General features: G+C 44.4%; 1 protein-coding gene across 1 annotated transcript; it reads left to right on the forward strand.

The window, feature by feature from the left end:
* Positions 1 to 906: 906 nt before the first annotated feature.
* LOC124415029 (limbic system-associated membrane protein-like) lies at positions 907 to 20,355 on the forward strand. The gene is made up of 9 exons (XM_046896270.1): positions 907 to 1,281; positions 17,568 to 17,741; positions 17,818 to 18,167; positions 18,241 to 18,379; positions 18,473 to 18,751; positions 18,854 to 18,954; positions 19,065 to 19,257; positions 19,753 to 19,888; positions 20,082 to 20,355. The coding sequence occupies exons 1-8, from the start codon at positions 1,227 to 1,229 to the stop codon at positions 19,860 to 19,862; spliced, it is 1,401 nt and encodes a 466-aa protein (XP_046752226.1). The 5' UTR covers positions 907 to 1,226; the 3' UTR covers positions 19,863 to 19,888; positions 20,082 to 20,355.
* Positions 20,356 to 20,559: the final 204 nt, after the last annotated feature.

Here is a 20,559-nt window from a genome sequence, read left to right on the forward strand (position 1 = left end):
AACTTTCAATTCGAAAGAACGAAACAATTCAAACAATCCGGTACAATTTGGCAACAATCTCGACTCTCGACGGTTCCTCCTACTTCCTGGGGGTTCAGGGGTCGAGGAGTCTTCCGGAGCAGGGGTTGTCCTCGTGCTCTTGGAAGCTTAGAAATCCACCAAGTCGCGCAGCACTAACAGGTACGTTACGCCATCGGGAATCCTACTTAGGATCGTCGGTTACTCGACGTCGGTACAACGAGCACATCCCAAAGGAAGGAGACTCTGCAAAGGTAGCGACACTCCCAGTTGCGGAAACAGCAGCGTTGCTCCCGAGGTATTTACCGACACCGCAAACCATCGATTTCGGGATGCCACAAATGTGATAGGAGATTGGCAGACCGTGGCTGAGAAAGTGAAAAAGATTCTGCTGACGAAAGAACAGCAGCCACGGAACATTCACTTCCTTCCTAGGCGAGAGCCCAAGTCCTATCCTGACCCAAACAACCTAGAACTCAACATTGTGCATCTGGAATTTGCAAGGATCAGGACGTGATTCGATTACGAACAAAAAGCGTCTCTTGCAGCTGGCCTTTACCTGGCAGCAAAGGACCAACTGCAGTGGACACGAATGACCGATGTCAAGAATGGTTTGGGGGGGGGGGGGGGGGGGGGGATGGATGGAGCTTCGGTGAAACGAAACGGTCAGACTGACCGTCCACCGCATTATGACGGAATCAATTCCGAGGATGATCGAGCAGCCTCAGCCACGATCTTCTCGGTGCATAAGCTGGTAGTGCTGGTACAGCGTCGACCGCTATCCTAATGCTAATCCTCGGTTTTCTAGGAGCGATGAATCGGCGGTGCTGTATGCGCATCCGTTGTGCGCAAGTTCCTCTCTTGCTGGGCGCTCTCGTGGTTTAGTTTGAACCATCTGAGCTCAGTTGAACTCGGTACGTCGAAGGCGCGTGTCTGGTACCGTCGGAGGAAGAGGAACAGACAAGAAGAGAGAGAGAAAGAGAGAAGGAGCAAGAGTGCGCGTGCGTTGTCAATCTTATTTACATGGTATCTGTGTGACAGAAACTAGCGAGAGCATATTTCTGCACGCGACTATTTACCCCCTCGACGATTACGGGAGGCGGTTGTAATAGTTGTACCGTGGTAACAGTAGGAGAGAAGAAACGAGAAGAGAAACAGTGTCGTGATCATCGATCACCATCACTAGTCATTCACTCTTGACAGACATCATGAGGAACATTGTGCAGGTCGCAGCTCTTTTTACCCTTCTCCTCATCTCCCGCGGTAAGTCTGACGATAACGTCCCTTCATGTGATACCTTTACTTATTGAAACTTGTTTTTGGTATTGTAAGTCATACATACACGTCGTTAGCACAATTGCTAGAAATTCGGTGTCGAGTTTGTCCGATGGTTAAAAACGGCGCCGACTAAAACCATGAGACACCGTAAGTTAAGCTATTCCGGTTGTTTCCTCAATCAATCTGCATAGTTGACCCGAATTTTAAGACTGCGGCTTCTTACACGCGGCCTTGGAGATCCGCTCGAGCGCGACTGAAACTAACGTGAGTCAACTCAGTACTCTGGCTTGGCATCGGTGTAATATAATAACTCTACGTTATACAATAGAGAATTTTTTAACGCCACGGTGAAATGCGAGATGGGAAGGTAACGGTAACAACGCGAACACAGCCGCCGGCGAAATTGTGAGGGCTAAAATTCCGAGCAGGTATATGGAATCTCTCGATGCTCTGCGATGCTCAGAATCTCTGGCTTGGGTCAATCTGCGAAACCGGCTTACGCTTATTCCAATCACATGAGCTATACGATCTCGATCCGATGATATATTCCAGAGCGTCGAGACGGATGGACCAATTGTAGCGAATTGGGACGGGCCAGAAAGAATTTGTTTTCCATTTAGAATGATTGAATGTCGAATCTTCGGAGCTGGTCAATTCATTCTCGTCTGTCGGATAGCACCAGGTGTCAGATTCGAGGTCCTCCCTTTCTCTTTTCTCTATAATTGTCGTAGAACTATAGATACATGCCTGTAGGTATATAATTGATAATCATAATAATAATGATAATAGTTTATAATTATGTATGTACTAGTAAATACGTTCAGAATTACGGTGACGATGAATTCACTCTACTACACCGCTACTCACCGGATATGGGACTTGCCGAGCACGCCACTTTTCGTTTCTCCGTTTGAACACGCGTTATCATTGTCCTACTTACACGTGAATTGCTTAATATGATAATATCTTGGCGACGAAAATTTTCACGGTGAATTCTCACCATAACTTCAACCGTTAAAAATGTTGATAATTAAGCGATATTAATACCAAGTGACCTTAGGCTGGCCGTGAGCCGGCCCTCGAACTGATAGTAGGTTCCAAGTTCACAGGAAAATAATATTAATATCCAATTTGAATTTTGAACTACAAATTCAGGTTCGCGATTGCCCATTTAAGGGCCATCAGGTACCATATTACACGAAAATGAAAACAATTGACGATTTTTTTATTTTAAACCATCATGATTGATCTATCATTACAAATTTTGGAATTCTGACCTTGGATTCGTTACCGGTGATCCTATAAAACCTCCGCGTACTAATTTCTACCAAAAACCGAATTTGTTTAGATTTTATTTTCTACCGTATTAGATTTGCTATTTTGGATTTAGCAGGTTTGATCTCAGATTCGTGATCAATCAGCCAACAAACCTTCGGGTACCAATTTCCATGAAAATCCAAATGTCTTTAGTTTCTCTCAGCATATTGGACGCTCTGAATTCAAAGTTTACTGATCTAACTTTAGATTAATGATTAGCAACCCAAAAAAATCTCACGGTAAGAATTTTCATTCAAATCCATACATCAATTCTCAAGCTATCATAATTTGATTTTCATTTTTGGAATTTTGTTATTTAAATGATTGAAAAAGTAGTGAACCGATCAAAGGGAAAATCTAATCCATTCTACATTTGGAAAAGCCCCGTAGATTGAAACCGAAATCGTTGAAATCCGGTTACTCGTTCTCGATACATCGTCTGACAAAAAAATTCGGTCGGAGGTAAATCTCTAGATCTCTACTTTCCGGGTGACTACAATAACTTCTTATATTCTCCGAAAACAGAGAAACGGGAAGTTAAAAATGTGTTGAATTGTCGAGAGGCACTGCGAGGTAGTACAGCTTCATCAGCAACGTTGATTAGAGCTGACGGTGCGTCGAAGAGATAAATAAATGCACAAGATATGTCGTATAATTAGAAAACACTCCGGTCCAAGTTCAGCAGAAAAAACCTGAAACATTTCCTTCGTAATTTAATATTATACACAGATAACACCTAAGCATATACCTATATAGTAATGGACTCATCGCCGTTCTTGCAGCGATTTCAGAGCTCCATGGTGTGTATAATATTTACACGTGCGGTGACGTGTTGAATACCTTGTATATGTACCTACTTCGCATCAAGGTGATCAAGCCTTATGCGATATATTATGTAGATGGGTATGTGTTTAAAAAGATTGAGCGTGAAGAAGCTCTCAACAGATTTCACAAGGCGATCTCACAGCCAGAGACGAAATTACGTTAAAAAATACGAATCCTACAAATATTAGTTCGCAGTTGAAGATTCCGAATAATCTTATATGCATACCCACTGTACTTTATATATTATATATATATGTATACAGAATGCGGTCAGCGGCACGCACGCGTCTATATGCATACGATTACCGAAGGTGAGCATGCACTATTCGTAGGCTGGACTCCGAATGCAGTATTGATAAGGAAATTATTCTACGCAACTTGTTTTTCACTAGCAATCGTACTCGATGAATAATAATATACGTTACGATGCCCTGCGTGCTCCCATGACGTGTACTCTAACGAAGGCGCTCGATTATGGTGTATCCTCGTGTCCTCCTTATTACGCTTACACTATACGCGGTAGTCTTGCGCGAGTAATTAAGCAATTTAGTCTTATTGACAAAGATCAGCCATAAGCGGCATCATTGCGACGTGAATTGTACGCGTGCAGGAACGTGTTTATTCGACCACGATGCGGAAAACGAGATGAGAATTCTCTAGGAAAGTTATAATACGTCGACCTCGACGTGCCGCGACGCTTTTACACCCGTCTATGTACCCATGTACACTCGATATTGCAAAATATTTCGCGGGTCATATCGCTCTCCGGGAATTGCATCCGCCTCATTTTAACCTCCCAAGAAAAAAAAAATGTTTCTACGTAGCCATTTTTCATCCGGTGATATTGATCTTGGTCTCAATCGAAGCCGGTTTCTTTCACTCATCACTGATTTGATTTTGGATCCGATCGGTCCAGCGACTCGCAAGGTCTTGGAATAGAAAGAAAGTTGGACAAGTTAAAATTCCATTTGCTGCTTTTCTATCGGCTCAAAATGCATCCGAGCGGGAAGCTTATGGCTGGTTCATCAAGGTCAGTCGAATCAGCAACCCGTTTTATTTCGACAAACCTCAGGGTCCAGAGGGAGGCTTGGAATTCGCTTGGCGAACGGACTGCTCGCGAGTATACGTGAGTCGGCAAAGGTAGTCGAGAGAGAGAGAGAGAGACTCGCTACCCGCGGCACATGGTATTATAACCAACACACCAGAAGAGCTCGCTACTCGTAAGTTCGTGGAATTTGACCTCTGCACTCGGGCTGAATTTTTGATAACGATGTGCCTTTGATAGTGGCTGGTTCAACAGTGCCGAGTTGTGCAAGATGTGCACTCAACCGTATACACGCCCCTCGTATACATATATCTAGTATAATAGTTCCGTCGAGAGATCACACGCGTGTCTATAATCGACCCTGCCGACTTGTTGCACCATCCTCTCGCTTCAATGCACCATCTTTCTCCGCCGCTATCTACATATTGCAAAGCGTAAGCGATTTTCACGATTTTGTGTAACTCGCGCTCTGGAACGTAACGACGCACTGGTCAAGTTTTATGGATATTTTACTACTGATTCGCAAGAGGGAACGAGTGTAGGGTATGCCGTTAAACCAGCAGATGGAACGACAAAGAATCCACAAGCAGGGCTCTTTTACTGGGTGAAAAGACATTGGTCAATGGGAGACACTGTGTACCAGTAATTTAGTTCAGCGTTAAGCCAGTTCTATGTTTGTTTGAATTACTTTGAGATATCGAAAGATCTAGAATCGAGAAAATGCCGCGGGGTTATGGTACCTACTTTATATAGTTTTCTCTGGATCATTTTTGACACCGTCGTCGTAGCGGCAGCAGTTCGACGTCTGGTATTGAATTTGATAGAAATCGGATACGCGTTGAAGCTGACGCCGGAGTTGGAGTGATAGTTGGTCGCGGATGGTGAAACTGCGTCTCCCTAAAAATACACACCATGAAGCATCGCAGACAGAGAGAAGTTTTGACTCGTCCCATAATGGGTACATGCACGGCATTGCGCAACTGCACCGGCATTACGTAGACGGTACACAGAGCTATAATAAACGGCTGTAAATGTGTACCAGCATCGAGTGATAGTTGGTTGGATACCAAATGATCAAACAACTCAACCGCGTGCTGTATGCCACTCTACCACGTTATGCTCCAGAGGCAGATTTGCGTGTCTGTGTGTGTTCGTGCAATTATGCATCGCTACGACGAGGCGACTCGAACCTTCGGTCAAGGATCGACGAATCTCATTCACCTAGTTATTATCACATATTATAAGCTTTCAATTTTCGACACTTTCGGTTCCAAGCCCGCGGCCTGCCTTTCACCGTCGAATAATATGTAATGGAATTTCCGGACGTAGTTTTTTCCTATCGATTTTTTTGATAGCGTCATGCAGTGGACGGGGCTTCGAACCGAAAGGCGTAAAGGTCTACCAGAGTGGTCACACACTTGGAAAACCTGGAATAACTGGAATTGTCTCTGGGGGATTTCTGATTTTTTTCATGGGAATTAGGAATGATTTTTCCAAATGACAAGTTTACTTTTCTTCGTCGAGAAACAGCTATTTATGTGGCATGCCTGTAAACCGCCTGTTTTTTTGGCAAAGATAAAGATTTCAGGAACTTATCCGGGCCAAAAAACGGTTTACGGGCATGACACATACAATATTTTTTACGGTATGAGCATTGAAAAGCAAAACGAAGAGTGAGGTTATGTCGCGATCTGTTCGACGAAGCTACTTTATTCGCCAGTTTGGGATGCGCACTTCGAACTGCGCATAAAAACTGCGGAATAAAGACTTTATTCCGCAAATTTTTTCGCTGCCGTATAAAGCGTCACTTTACGGAACGAAAATTACCACAAAAAGTGGACTTTTCAATGCCCGTACCGTAAAAACAAATTTTTCCTCAATTCAATTTGAATTTTAATCGAATATAGAGGTAAGCTGAATTATTTAGGCATTAGTAACTTACTAGAACTGCTAAAATGTCAGGGGAAGCTAGGTATTAGACCCTGTAAACCTGGAATGTCATGAAATTTATTTCCCAAAAATTTTAGTCCACCCCGTTTACATATAGACAGAGAGAACCGCCGCACCCGGTGATCGCGGGAACTCGGTTTGGGTAAAATAGTTGATAAATACCGGAAACGTTCAATTCCGTAAACAAGCATCCCCCGCTCCCTTCGCGTTCCGCGCGTAGTATAAAAACCGTTTCTCGTTTCCTGTTGACCGTCGGCCTTGCGTTACCCAGTGGCACCCTGACGTAATCCGCAGCATTAGATCTGGGGTGACGTGAATTAACGTGCAACACTGCCGCGGGGAGAAAATTCCGCGAATGTTAACCGTGGACGCGTTTATCAGGTCGTACACGTAAAGAATGTCGCCGTGACCAATAATTATTTCTCTCGATGATGCTATCTCCTGGTTTACCCCACTGTCTCGAAATAGGGCAAAATGGCTTATTTCATACATATTTACACAGAACGAAAGAAAGAGAGAGAGTCGAGAAAAACCGCGGCTGGCCGACGACGACGGTCCATCGAAAAGTCGATGATGTCACGAAAGGATACGCGGGACTAATTATATCGCGGGCGTGGACTCGGAGGCTGGATCCGAGTGGATCACGTCATCGGTTCGCCTAGATCCAGCGAAATACGAACGCCGTTTAGATTCCTCGGAGGGTCTCTAAGCCCCTTGCCCCTCGTGCCGTTTGTTTATCCAACTACCGTCAGCTAGACCCAATTTCCAGTCCCCCTCGTTTTCCGGATTCGCGTTGTCACTTACATCCATAACACACATTTAATTAACGGATCTTATCGCGACGCGGTTTATATCCGTCAACTTTTATTCCCGCGTAGGTATATGTACCTCGTACACCTTTTCCATCCCAAGACACGAAGGTGGATAATTTTCGACTGTACGCGCATCTAAGGTGCAGAGAGAGAGAGAGAGAGAGAGAGCTGCGTCTCCCACGCGCCTTTGCCGGAGATAAAATATCCTCCTCGTAGCAGCAGAGGAACAGCAGGGTGAGATCTTATCGCGGCCGGATATTGACACGGTGCGGTTTTTCACCCGGCTGCGGCCTGCCGTACGTGGCACATCTGACGACTGCATGCGGCCCGAATACTCTCGCGCGCTCCTTGAATAGCCTGCATTATACTACTAATTTCTCTGGTATCATTTACGGGTAGGTGGTTCGGCAGACGTTCCATCATCCAGTTACGCTACGCTCATCTCCGCGTTGTATGCAGGGACTCTCTGCAGACGCTTGTCCGCGATAAATTACCCCTCGTTTATTCCGTAATAACTATACTCGACGTCCACGTGCGTGAGAAATCTGCGGTTAAACATACCCGCTGCGACGGGGGGAAACCTCGTTAAACCTCCTTCAATAATAAATAATATCCGTATATTACACCTCGGTCTGCGTTAAATAAACCGGAATTTTCATCCAGCTCAAACGCTTTTCAAACCCAGGTGCAACATTTTTCTATACTAAATCATACACCGTCAAGAGTCTTATTTATTTCAAGAAAAAGTAGAAAAGTTCTGAGATAAAAACAGTCTTCTTTTCGGAACTAAAATTTACACCTACAGTAGAGAAATAAAAAAAAAAGAAAGAAAAAAAATAATTGGTGCAAGAAACTCTTAAATTCGATCCAAACCTACAAACAACCGGATTTCGGGAATTGGGGAATCGAAAGGGGGAAAAAAGAAAGGTTATACCGAAGAAACGACACTTGTATTTTCAAATTTTTTTTTTTGTCTCTTATTTTTCTTTTATTTCTCTCTCATCTATCGAATCACCCATAGCTACAGATACCCTGGACGTAGGATAGGCGTGCAGACGTACCCTCCTATAAATAAATCGACGCGCGCGTGCTGCGGCTGTTCACCATGGCGACTCGACTAGCTCTCCTAGTCCCGTCGTCCCATTATCCGGTGTACAAAAATACAATCCGTACTTGACTCTCTCCGGAGTCCCTTGCATCCCAGCAAGAACGAGCCGTGCAGCCACTGGAGGAGTAGGTATATAGGTGTTCTCTGTTTGCTCGTTGCAATGCAGCTGCAGGGTCGACGCCGTTTCCGACGGCTTACAACGCGTGCAATAACTCAGTTCGTGTACACACTGCACGAACCGTCGCAGTTTGCTTTACTGTACTCTACCTACCTCGTCGCCGAGGAAGAATCGTCCGATTGTTGATCGTAGTAAGCGACTCAACCTGGCCTGCAGCACCTGTACCTTCCTCTACAAATTGTGCAGGTAGCTTAACGTGTACTCGAGGATACGATAAGCGGCCCTTCCAGCCCCCGAAGATCAACTCCGAGGCGCTGCATGGCTGCAGCTTCTTACCCTCTGCCTCCGTTATCACGTCTCAACCGCAAGACTCGAGTAGACCCTGGCACTGACTGTTTTTTTGTAGAATTGTTTGCTCATGGTCGCCTCGACTGGATGATCCGAACCTGCACCTGCAACCTGTCTGCCTCTTGCTGTGATAAAACTCGCCAAACATCCTCCGGCGACGAAGAAGGACTCGCGATTTGTTCTAAGTCGGCGAATCTGTGCAGAGTAGATTGTCTCGATCTAGTAGACAAGGAAGGATAAGATTGTTGGGTGTCACGGACATTCCGAATGAAGAGAAATTTTGTTCAGACGTTTAACTTGTCATTCTCAGTTCTACAATTAACTAATATCTTAGCTTAGAAATGGTCTACGTCATACTTCGATACTAATGATACCTAATCGCAACCGTAATGCTTGTTGCAGTTTCCGGGTGTACAGAAACCCATCAATTTTATCTTCCCTGTACGCAACAACGGTCAAGAGCACTTCCACTAGTGGACAAGACAAAGAATAACACATGACTTTGTGAAAAAATATTTCATTCAATTCTTGGGTCTTCTCAAGTTGGCCATCCGTGATCTAGCAGACCGAACCACGTTATCGAAGCGAAGCTGTATTACTGGTTGAAAAGTGATCACGGGAGTGCTTTTTCCTCTTTTGCACAATCCCTTGACCCTCGCATGCCAGCACGAGATACCCCTTATACGGCGCTCGACTCGCTTCGCGATATAAAGTTGAATCCATCCACCTGTCGTCGGACGACCACCGAGCATCGACGAGAGCGATTTCCTCGTATGACCGCGATCGTTGACCTGCAGGGAGGACGGGTAACGGCTGTGCCCTATCGTCACGATCTCCTAGAGCTCGGTCGGCGCTTCGCGCGTCATTCCTAGGCGTAGAGTTAGGCGAGTTTGCACGTCATGGGTAACGGTCGCCCCAAAATATGCCCCATTTATGGCCAACGGTCTGGCTCAGGGTGCGGAACTCGTACATGGCTAATGGGTTATACGCCCGCGCAGTAATTAACGGCGGGCGCCTAACGAACTGCGTATTTATTCGACGCGTCGGACAATTTCGTCCGGTTTACTGTGCGTAAATATTACACACGTACTTGAGAATTTTTACAAATTCGCGGAGGATCGTCGCAGGACGGTCATGAATGCCGGGGCCGTTGAACCGATGCCAGCGGCATTCCGTCGACGGCCCGTCGTCACCGCGTCGTCGCCGACGTATCTCTGCACGTTCCTACGCATCTCGGATCACGGCCCTTTACACCATAGGATTGAAATTTCACTTCCGTCTTACGTCTAATTCGGGTAACGCGACGAACCCGCGCGACGACGACGGAATGCAAGCCTATTTATTATAACGTAACGCGGAGCTATGGAATCCACCCGTAACGTTTTACTCCGAGTTTCTCGGACCTCTTCCGAGGTTGCGTCTTACACACATCGTAAATCGGTATACACGCATTGAGCCGGATTTGCGAGGAATTCTTGCCGTCGTCTCTCTTCTCTCGCTGATCGTACAGCTCTTGTATTTTTTCCGTCGTGACTCAACCGCCTGACACAAGCAATTCACGTATATACTACGCACATTACTTTACACGCGTTACACGGTATATACAGGTTTCAGGTTTTCTTTCGTAAAAAATATAATTTCGTACGAGTAATTTTCCACTGATCCCGTGGACGTGCGGTAAACAGCGTTTCGTTTTCTCTCTGTATACTATGCATGTATCCGACTCGGCGACTTTCAAAAAGAAAAGTATGCGCACCTCGATTTCATTTTTACGTAACGACCCCTGGGGAAATGACTTGACACCGTTCTCGGATCTTCGAACCGAATAGTTTTTCCGAGGATCGGTGCGTGCAAGGCAGACGAAAAGACGGGGATTCGGGCTGGGCTGCAGCACTCGACGGTGTGACCCAGTCCGTATTTAGACGCTTCCACGCCCAACCTCCGATCCCGAAAGCCTTGGTGCCCGCAGACTGGAGGGTACAGAGAGCTTAATTCTGGGTAATGATCGTTGACCCAGTCATGACTCGGCGAGTCGGTCACTGTGACTTTTCACCGCGTGCCGTACATGCACTCAAGATGCACGCGGGCGTTGGGCACATCGCGCATCACACATCACACATCACACATCACACGCCGCGGGCGTCACTCCTGATACCAGATTACGTGTGGTGTAATATGTATAGTGAAACGTAAGCGATATACGAGTAAATAAGATCCGCCCATTACGTCCATCGGCGTCGAACGTGAAGGCGAGCTAGAGGAACACTCTTCCCAGGAGAGAGAGAGAGAGAGAGAGAGAGAGAGAGAACACCGAATCTCTATGGTTGCGTAATGATCTCCGTTGCTGTTTAGTTTCAATCGCCAAGTTTACGCGGTCTACACCTTGCGGCGATCCGCCTCGAGCCACATGCGTGGCCATAAGCCCCATGCACATCGATTTATCTATTCATCTGTCCGTCCATCTATCGCTCTTTTCTCTTCAAGCTAATAATAGCTTCACTCTGTTCGCGCCGCGACTCGCTGATCCCAACCGTTTTATATTTTCGTGCCTGCACCCCGAAGATGATGCGGTATCTTAATTCCCCGCATACCACATCCACCCTCCATACGAACCTCGGCTAAGACGGTAAAGTAAGACCGTCTTCAAGCGGCCTTGATACTGAAAATTTTCATCGCGTGGTCAAGGACGCCGGAGACCGTTACGTCGAGGAGGAAGAAGAGCCAAGACGATGTTCGGTAATTGGTGTTTTATTGGGAGAACTAGGTCTGATCGCGAGACGAGATATGATGTGTTATTGTATTAAGTGCAATGAGCGGTCGCTGCGAATCAATGAAGAAGATTACACATCGTATACGCGGATGGATGGATGGATGGATGGATGGATGGATGGATATACATACATATGAAACATCGAGCGTCTCACGGACGAAGGAGTCGACCACTGGAGAAAATCGTTCGGACAGTCTTCGGACACACATACATGCACGCGTGTGACGTGCGCGTGGGTGTAGACACGTCTACGTGTAGGTAATGGGGCAGGGCTGGGCAGGGCAGGACAACTCAGGGAAGGGCAAAGCAGACGCCACAGCCGTCAACCTATTTTCGTACGTATTACCGCATCGACGCCCCGGTCTATCCGCGCTCGTTTTATGCGCGTATTCGTGCATGCATACACATAGTAGTATGCCTGTATACATAATACTTGCAGGGGGTGTACATCCACCGTCGATATTCGATACACGAGCTATCGGCAACGTCGGTTTTAACAAAAATATTTGCCCCGATTATTTTCATTTTTTTTTTTTTTTTTTCACAAGAAACTTGAAATAATCGACTTTTTTCACAGCTGTACAAAACAAAAACAACAGCATATTTGTGTTCTTTCGCAATCACCGTAGTTACATGGTTTTTTGTTTTTTGTTTCACTTTCTGGCTCTTATTTATTTGTTTATTATTATTTTTTATTTTTTTTTTTCTTGTACTGCATGTTCGTTTCTTTCGAAAGATATTTTTGGTAGACTGAAAAAGAGATAGAATTCTTGTTGATTTAACATGATAAATATTTGAATGTACGCTAACACGCGGTTGCAAAATCGTTTGGTCAGATACATGCGTGGCCGAGAAATGATGGTATAATGTGTAGGTATATATAGACCCGCATCACATTCGGGAATGGATTATCCACACATGTATCTATGTATATATATATATATATATATATATTAGTTTCGTAGATCTACGCCGAAGTATTATTCACCACGTCCCAGATACCGTATATTAGGCAGGCACGCTGCTGTTGATTTGATATTTTCGCGCGCTTCACAAGACGGTGTTATACCTACACGTTAGAGGCCGCAATATTGCTGCAGCGATCTAGCAAGCGTTGTTATCAATACAAGGAAGAGTTGGGCCACGTGATTTCGTACGCGTAGTTTATTCTTTCAATCGTTATACGCAATGTGTTTCGAAATCGAAGATATACCTAACCGATGCTTTTGTGTACAATAGTCAAAGCTGCAGCGGCAGTGTGTGGCTGTATAAATATTCAAGTGTATATATAATGTACACAGCCCTACATCGCGCTTGACGCAGATCGCATTCGCACGATGGCAGATAGGTAGGCAGGTGATAATTGGCCAAGACCCGATAACGAAAGTAATCAGCGAATGGCTCCTCCTCCTCCCCCTCCCTCTCCTCGATCCATGCCACAGCATAAGGCATAGATAGGGTGTGCCCGAGTCGAAATTTAGCGCCTACATTTGATTCTACGTACCAAGATTCGTACGAACCTACTTTGCAAGAAACTGAACCTAGCAATCATATGTTGACCCTCTGAGTCCTAAAAATTTAAGTACCAAACCCTATTTCCACGCTTTCGGTAGACGATTCAACCTGTTTTCACGCTATTCAATCTACACCTCCTCCATTGGAACTATCGTTACAGCGACATTCAAGTGTTCAATAATATTCATTTAAGTTCACTTAACGTTCTCACGAATACAAAAACCCTTTTAACTGATTGAATACACAGAAAATACGATTAAACGCATCTGTAAACCAATTTCTATTTGTTGGAATTTTATATTTATTCCATAGGTTTTAATTGTGTTTTTTGTATTCCTATCGTAATCAATCAGAATCGATGGACCTTTATCAGCGGGTTTGGATTTTGAGCGATGAAGGAAGGTTTCGAGCAATCAGGTTCAACCCTATAACCTCTGAATGGTTAAAGGTGGTTCTAAACATCCCCTACTCTGAGCCAAAACTTGGTAAATCACTAAATTTCTGACATTTTTAAATTAAATCATTCAAATTAGAGTCTGATATTCCATTGAAACAGGAACTACTTTACTATCTTCAAGCCCTACGTAGGAGCTTCTATAAAACAGACGCTAAACATCGACTCTAGTACTTATTGTTGTGCCGAGGCAAGTAGATTTTGACGGCGCGTGTCGTACCACGTTTTCTCACGTATATGATACGCGTAACGCACAATTGCGTGGCTATGTATGCACGCGTAGATGTTGGTGGCGTGTATATATGTCGCAGGGCATAGCGCAGCGCTTAGCGCAGCTATTCCAGCCATGGCACAAACCTTTTGTGACCCGGTTGAGAACAAGCGGCTGCGTAACGCGCCAGCACCCGCACTCATGATCATACACGCACAAGTGTTTTTACCGATGTGTGTAAACGCGCTGCGTAGTCAAAAGCGTTTGTATGCGCACTAAGAGATGTCCGTGTTATAATGTATACGGTATACCAGAGTGCGTGACCACACGCGTATTTAACACGTATAATACCTATACTACGAATACTCGCAACGGGAATCAATGGGGCGAACCTCGTGCCATTAACCAACTCGAGGAAATATGCTGTTGGAGGTTGCGTCATCTCGTTGAAACAAAGTCTTCACAGTTCGAGATGCGTTATGGAACCGAGGATAGGGGTGGCTTTCGCTATTCGGCATGTAATGAGAACCATTCGCGTTTCAATGCGGCCTAATCCTGTTCAAGTATAAAGATCGGGTACAACTCAGGCATAATTAATTATGATAATATAGTAACGGTTTGATTATCTTCGATGTATTGTAGATATACCAGACTTGATATAATTTATTCAGTTCATAACGATACTTCTTCTTCGACGTGGACGTAGAGTTACTCGACACCTCTAAATGTCTGCCTACCGCAGCCACGCCTCGCGCCGCTGCGTTATAGGTCAGCACGTTTTATAAGTTGGCAGGGAACAGGTGTTTATATGTAGTAGAGCCTACATATATCTACACATATTTTGGTACAGCGCCAAATTCTCATCTCTGAAAATTACAATAGGATCTATAAGTGACGAATGCAAAAATGCACGACTCGTTGTCGGGGAACGTTAAGCTCGAAGAAACCCGTTTCCGTATAAGTATGACTCAACTCTGACTTAACTATACACGCAATCATCTTCTCTCGGCGATATATTCTCCATCGACAGCGACGCTCAAGGACTAATTGCGATCACCATTGCCTTCCAATATTTTAACGCTCCGATGACACTATCAGGGAGATACAGTTGAGTCAGCAGAAACAGGTCCCCACGGGCTTTGGAAAAAATCATCAAGACATTGACCGTGCACAGAGTACGCCTTGCATAAACTATATAACGATACCAGACACGAAAAATGAGTTGGTTAATGGGTGCCGGGTCCGCGGTGACATCAGATTACAAGTTTGGTCGCGGAAGATCGCGTCATTCCAAGGGGACTTTTTTGGTCGTGTGTCGGGCAGCTTGGCGGGTGTGGGGCACACATGAGCTGTTATGTTTTCGCGATGACTTCATCGTCCGCGAAATGCAGGCGCGGGCACAGCCGATTCCGAATCTGATTCCGATTCCAATTTCATTCTCCTGCGCTTTTACCCCGACATGCACGTTCCTCGACGTTGGAGCTTCTTCGCCTTGAGATCGGCTCGACCTTGCCACCTTGGACCCAAAGGGCACTGGGTCCGACGTGCGCTTCGCCACCCTCTTCATCAGCGTCAACCAGCTGGCAATTGGACAAAACTGGAAGGCGTTCCGGGTCACGGATTCCAGGGGGGCGACAGCATATGCTAGAATCATGAGGCGAACGAACGCTTCGAGCATATGCTCGATCTGGACCCACCTTTAGGGGTGCAGGCCGCACGCGCCAGACGGCCATGTTAACCCAGATCCAACCCCCTGTTACTCCGATAATCGTACACCAGTCGTGTTGGAATCCGAGCAAATCGAACTGGACTACTTGAGGACTTTGAGCTCGTACGGAACTTGCAGAAAAATGAACTCTGGCAAAAATACTTTTCTAAGGACAATATTTTCACTGCTTTTCACGTCTTTCGACTTGTCAGCTCGATCATGGAGTCGTTATCGTTGAGGGGTTATTCCTAGCTGCCGAGAGTCCGGAAAAAGCGATTTTTCAAAGATTTTTCACGAAAAGTCATTTCAATTTATTAATTTAAAAATTTATATACATATTAGGGTAACATTGAACTTCATTCTGATATTTTTTATTTGTAAAAATAATGATTTTCAAAGCTGCTATAACCGATCTCCGGGAGAACCTTTAAAAAAAGGCGTCTTGCTGTGAGCAAGATATCTCTGCACTGGATCAATCGAAGTGAAAAATAAAAATAGATTCAGTTAATATAAGGTATTATCTGGTCTTTAATCGAAGGAATAAGGATACAAAGAAAATCGATTTTTTCAAAAATTCTGACTAGGCATAACCCCTTGGCGACAACTCAGTCTAGAGTTCTGCGAGCTGCCGAAGGTGTTCAGACTCAAAGATGCTAGGTGTAGCCGAGAACGCGGTCACCTCCTCATCCGGTACGAGCCGGGGCAACTTGATACGCACCCTTGGCATCGCGCGACCTTATTCTTATATGCCACCGTATCTATAATAAACGAGGCGATGAAAGGGGCCGAAGAGTGTTATTAGAAAGAAAGCTTGATCTTTGTACGTCTCTTTGGTGGTAGCAAATCAGTGATGCAAGGAATGATCACACTCTGCTTCTCCCGTAGATACACAGAGTATTATAAAGCCGCAGAATTACGTGAGTGGAATCGATTAATCACGCGATCCCCTTCCCACGTATGTATTGGGATGGTCGTACATACGACACGTAGTCCAATAAACATGTCGCGCGAATCTTTCCGCATTGATAACCAGTGACGCTACATCGTCATCTCTTTTTTTCGTAACCAACGACTCATTGTAATCATATACGGTTAGTCGGTGGACACTGCATATGTAGATACAAGAATAAATTATGATCTAAAGCCGAGTCACCGCCTGATGTGGGTACGCCTCTGAGTTTCATTGCGAAATTTCATCACTCACTGCCAAAATTATCTCACTGTGATTCTTCTACTTCTACATATCGTGCGATTTTTGTTTGTATACGAAACTTGCGATTATTATTAACAAGTCAAAAATACATACATTCAAATAGATTCATAGAATCAGCTGCCATCATGATTATACACCTAAAATTTTTCAGCGTTCGAATTTTCATCAAGTTAGACTAACGGCGAGATTTTTTTACACTCCAAACAAACTACGGAACGTCTTATCGAGCAGGTTGTTGAATTTATGTACTAGGACACCCTTTCATGTACCCAACTATATACATGCCCAGCTATATAGACCTTCGCAATCACGTCCGCGCCCTACGGCACGTAGGTACCTAAATTAGCACAGAGAGGCTCCACGAACGTGTCTGTCTGTCCACTCGAGTGGGTGGCGATGGGCCGGAGGGGTGGAGAATGGATGGAAGTTTGCTTGCCCCAGTTTTCTCCTTATATACATCCCCTGGCTCGTGCGTGTCATCCGCGATGGCGAGCCGTGAAATATGGCCATGCGGCTGCCCCCCCCCCCCCCCCCCCCCCATGTACATCCCTGCAGGTAAAAGGAAGGTCGAACGATTAGCACTTTTATGCCCGAAACACCGGCACGATAAATTATCATTCATCTGTTTTCAATCAAACAAAAAACCCTGCCCCACCCAGTCAGTCTTAACCCCAACGCGCGTGCGGCTAAGGAAATTCCTTTTTTTTAGTAATATATGAACAGAAAATCTGAGAATTCAACTACCATAAAGCAAGCCTTTCTTTTAAAAATCTCTTGGTTTCCGGTTTTCCTCGACGTTAATAACGATATTTCGTCGTCTTGAAGAAGCCGTAATTTTTCGAATCTAATTTCATAAAACTTGAACATTTGTTCGCAGGTGGATGCAGGGCGGAAATAGGAGATGAGTCGTATTACGACGACGACGAGGAGGTGGTAAATGAACCAAGCTCGGAAACAAACTCTAAACCTGCGGAAATCCTGACAAAACCTTTAACACTGGTAGTGCATGTAGGCGACAAAGTAATCCTGCCTTGCAACGTGTCAAACTCAGGTTAGTACTCTGAAGCTTTCCTACCATTGGTACCCTAAGTGAAGATGCGTATTAAAGTGGCGAGAAATATTTCCAGAAAGCACCTTGATCGCATGGTACAAGGGTGACAAAGTCATCTACTTTGGTACTATTCCATACACGAAAGAACCTAATCGAATCAAACTAAAAGAAGACAACAGTTTGGTCATAAACTACTTTGACCAGAGCGACGAGTCCAACCAGTACAAATGCAGCATCACCAGCAAAAACCAGACAGTAACTCACTCGGTTCGCATCTACGTCCCACCGACTGTCCATATTCCTACCGGAGAATTGATCGTTAGGCCTGGTGAAAACATCGCACTTAAGCGGCCGAACCTAGACGTCACCCTATCTTGTATTGCCAACTGGGAACCGAAGCCAGAAGAGATCATATGGTCCTACAAGGTACGACATAACGGAGGTTCGACTCCGGTTTTCAAGGTCTTGTCAGGTTACCTCTAGTTCTGAAATCTTACAGGGTCACACCATATTCAGCGACAAGTTACCGGAGGGTGGAATTAGTAACTATACCGTCCGCAATGTTACCCTGGAAAACATGGGGTATTACCAGTGCCTTGCGGGAAACAAGGTGAAAATGATCTGGGTCCTGCTTAACCGTGAGTATGGTTACATCTTACTTCAGATCATCCGCTAGGCTCCGTGTATTTCAACTTTGTTATTATTATTATTGTTATTTTATTTACCCGCAGATGCTCCGAGGATCGAGGTTGATCACAAACGAGTTCATACGGCGATAGGGCCGGAATCGGAGTTGAAGTGCGTCGTCTACAGCCATCCCGAGGCTGAGGTCGTCTGGTTGAAAAATGGGGTGGAAGTCGGGAAGAATAAGAATAAGGTCGTGCCGATAAACCCTCTGCAAACTAACTACACCCTCACGTTCAGCCGCACTACCCAGGACGATTTGGGAAATTACACGTGCCATGCAAAAAACAAGATGGGAAGCGCGAATGCGATCATCGAACTTACAGGTTGGTTGGTACAATCTAAAAACGAAGGCTGAACTCTGTTTACGGTCGGTCGGCGATTGCATTATGCTAATCAGTTTCCTTACACCCTCGACGTTTTTTCAGGTGCCCCCACAGAGGCTATGTTCGACGGTATCAGATATGATGATGCTACTCCGATCCTTAAGTGGGTCGTCAATAGCCACGCTCCGATCTTGGACTACAAGGTACGTTACGCCTTGGCCTTTTTTTTTTCTTCATCATTTTCAATCCGAATCTCGAATAGGTTGATAACTTTGGAAACACTGGATTATAATTATACTGATTTTTACTACAGCTCAATTATCGTCGGCAAGGTAACGATACGTGGATAACCGTTACGCCAAAGGTCACCGACGAAACTGCGAGCACTCGATATACCCTCGAGTACCGCTTGGAAGGTCTTGATGAAGGTTCTTACGAAACTGTACTCTACGCTCAGAACCAGTACGGATGGTCGCCCAGCAATTCAAGAATTTACAAATTTAAAGGTGATAAGATTATCATTTTATCACAACTTTTAGTATGAGTTATCCTCATTCATTTCGTAATGTCCCTCGTTCTTTACAAAGTTATTATATCATTTAAAAATTTGAGTATTCTATAATCGGTTAGTCAAAAGGACCGCTTTAAATTTATCGATTTTTTTTTTCTCTCGCACAAAATTTAACTTCTTTTACGTTTCTTTATGGATTATTATCAGAGCCTAGTTTTACCGGCAACTGGAACCTTTTTGTTATTTCACTATATTTTTGTTACGTCTATGTACCTATTACACTATGTGTATACGTGTGTAAATCAAATGTCAGCTGAAACTGGCACGCGTTCATAACCGTCTCTTCTTCTGTACGCCTGTATTATTTCTTCCACATGTCCATTGACATCGTTTGTTTAATCTTACTTTTAACTTTCCACGTAATTTCTGGTACAACTTGATTAATTAAAAACGATGAAAGCGTCTGATCCCCTGCGTTCTTTCGTTTTAGGATACTCATCAACAACGTCAAGTGGAGAAACAGCAAGTGTCCAGTTCCTTATGTTTTCGAGATTGTTAATCTTAGCTGCTTCACTCCACATCTATACCACGTATCTTTAACCTTCTCGGTGTATCGAACTACGTAGGTAAGTTGACAGTTTTTTATACGTCTGTTAACACAACAATCGTTTTTTCCGAATAACGGTTTTCTCATAAATCCTCTTTTCATTTTCACTTTTCACATTCCAAAATTGGAGTAATTTTTATCGAGCAGGTTAATTAACCTGCATATAATAACCTTTCCTAATTCGTATCTAATCACTCGTCTTAATGTTCCAGGTAAATTGCTACAGCCAAAGCGTATACACCGGCTGCTATCGTCGCCTGGTGAATATATGTATAGTATATAAGCGTATGTACCGCACAGCCTCTCAGAAGACAACGGTGGTCACCGTAGGTGTTTTCTTGGCTATTATACGTATACATATACATACAAGTAATTTTTATACTCGCTCTTCCTTCGTTCCAAATCTTTTCGTTTAAATATTCATATATATTTATATATATATATATATATATATATATACATACATCTCTATCATAATGCAAAATAGAAAACCTAGGGCTGAGAAAAAGAAAGAACAACCAACGTATAAAATGCTGCAGTTTTCATACTTACATGATATAGGGCCGAACAGGTACTTAACGAATTTCTGATTTTTTTACGTTTTTTTTTTAATTGGAAGAGCCCTTGTCGACTGATGGTGATGTACGATTTAAAATTCACGATTTCAGAGAGACCATTATTACTAATATT

This window comes from Diprion similis, chromosome 14 (genome assembly GCF_021155765.1).
Source record: "Diprion similis isolate iyDipSimi1 chromosome 14, iyDipSimi1.1, whole genome shotgun sequence".
NCBI lineage: Eukaryota > Metazoa > Arthropoda > Insecta > Hymenoptera > Diprionidae > Diprion > Diprion similis.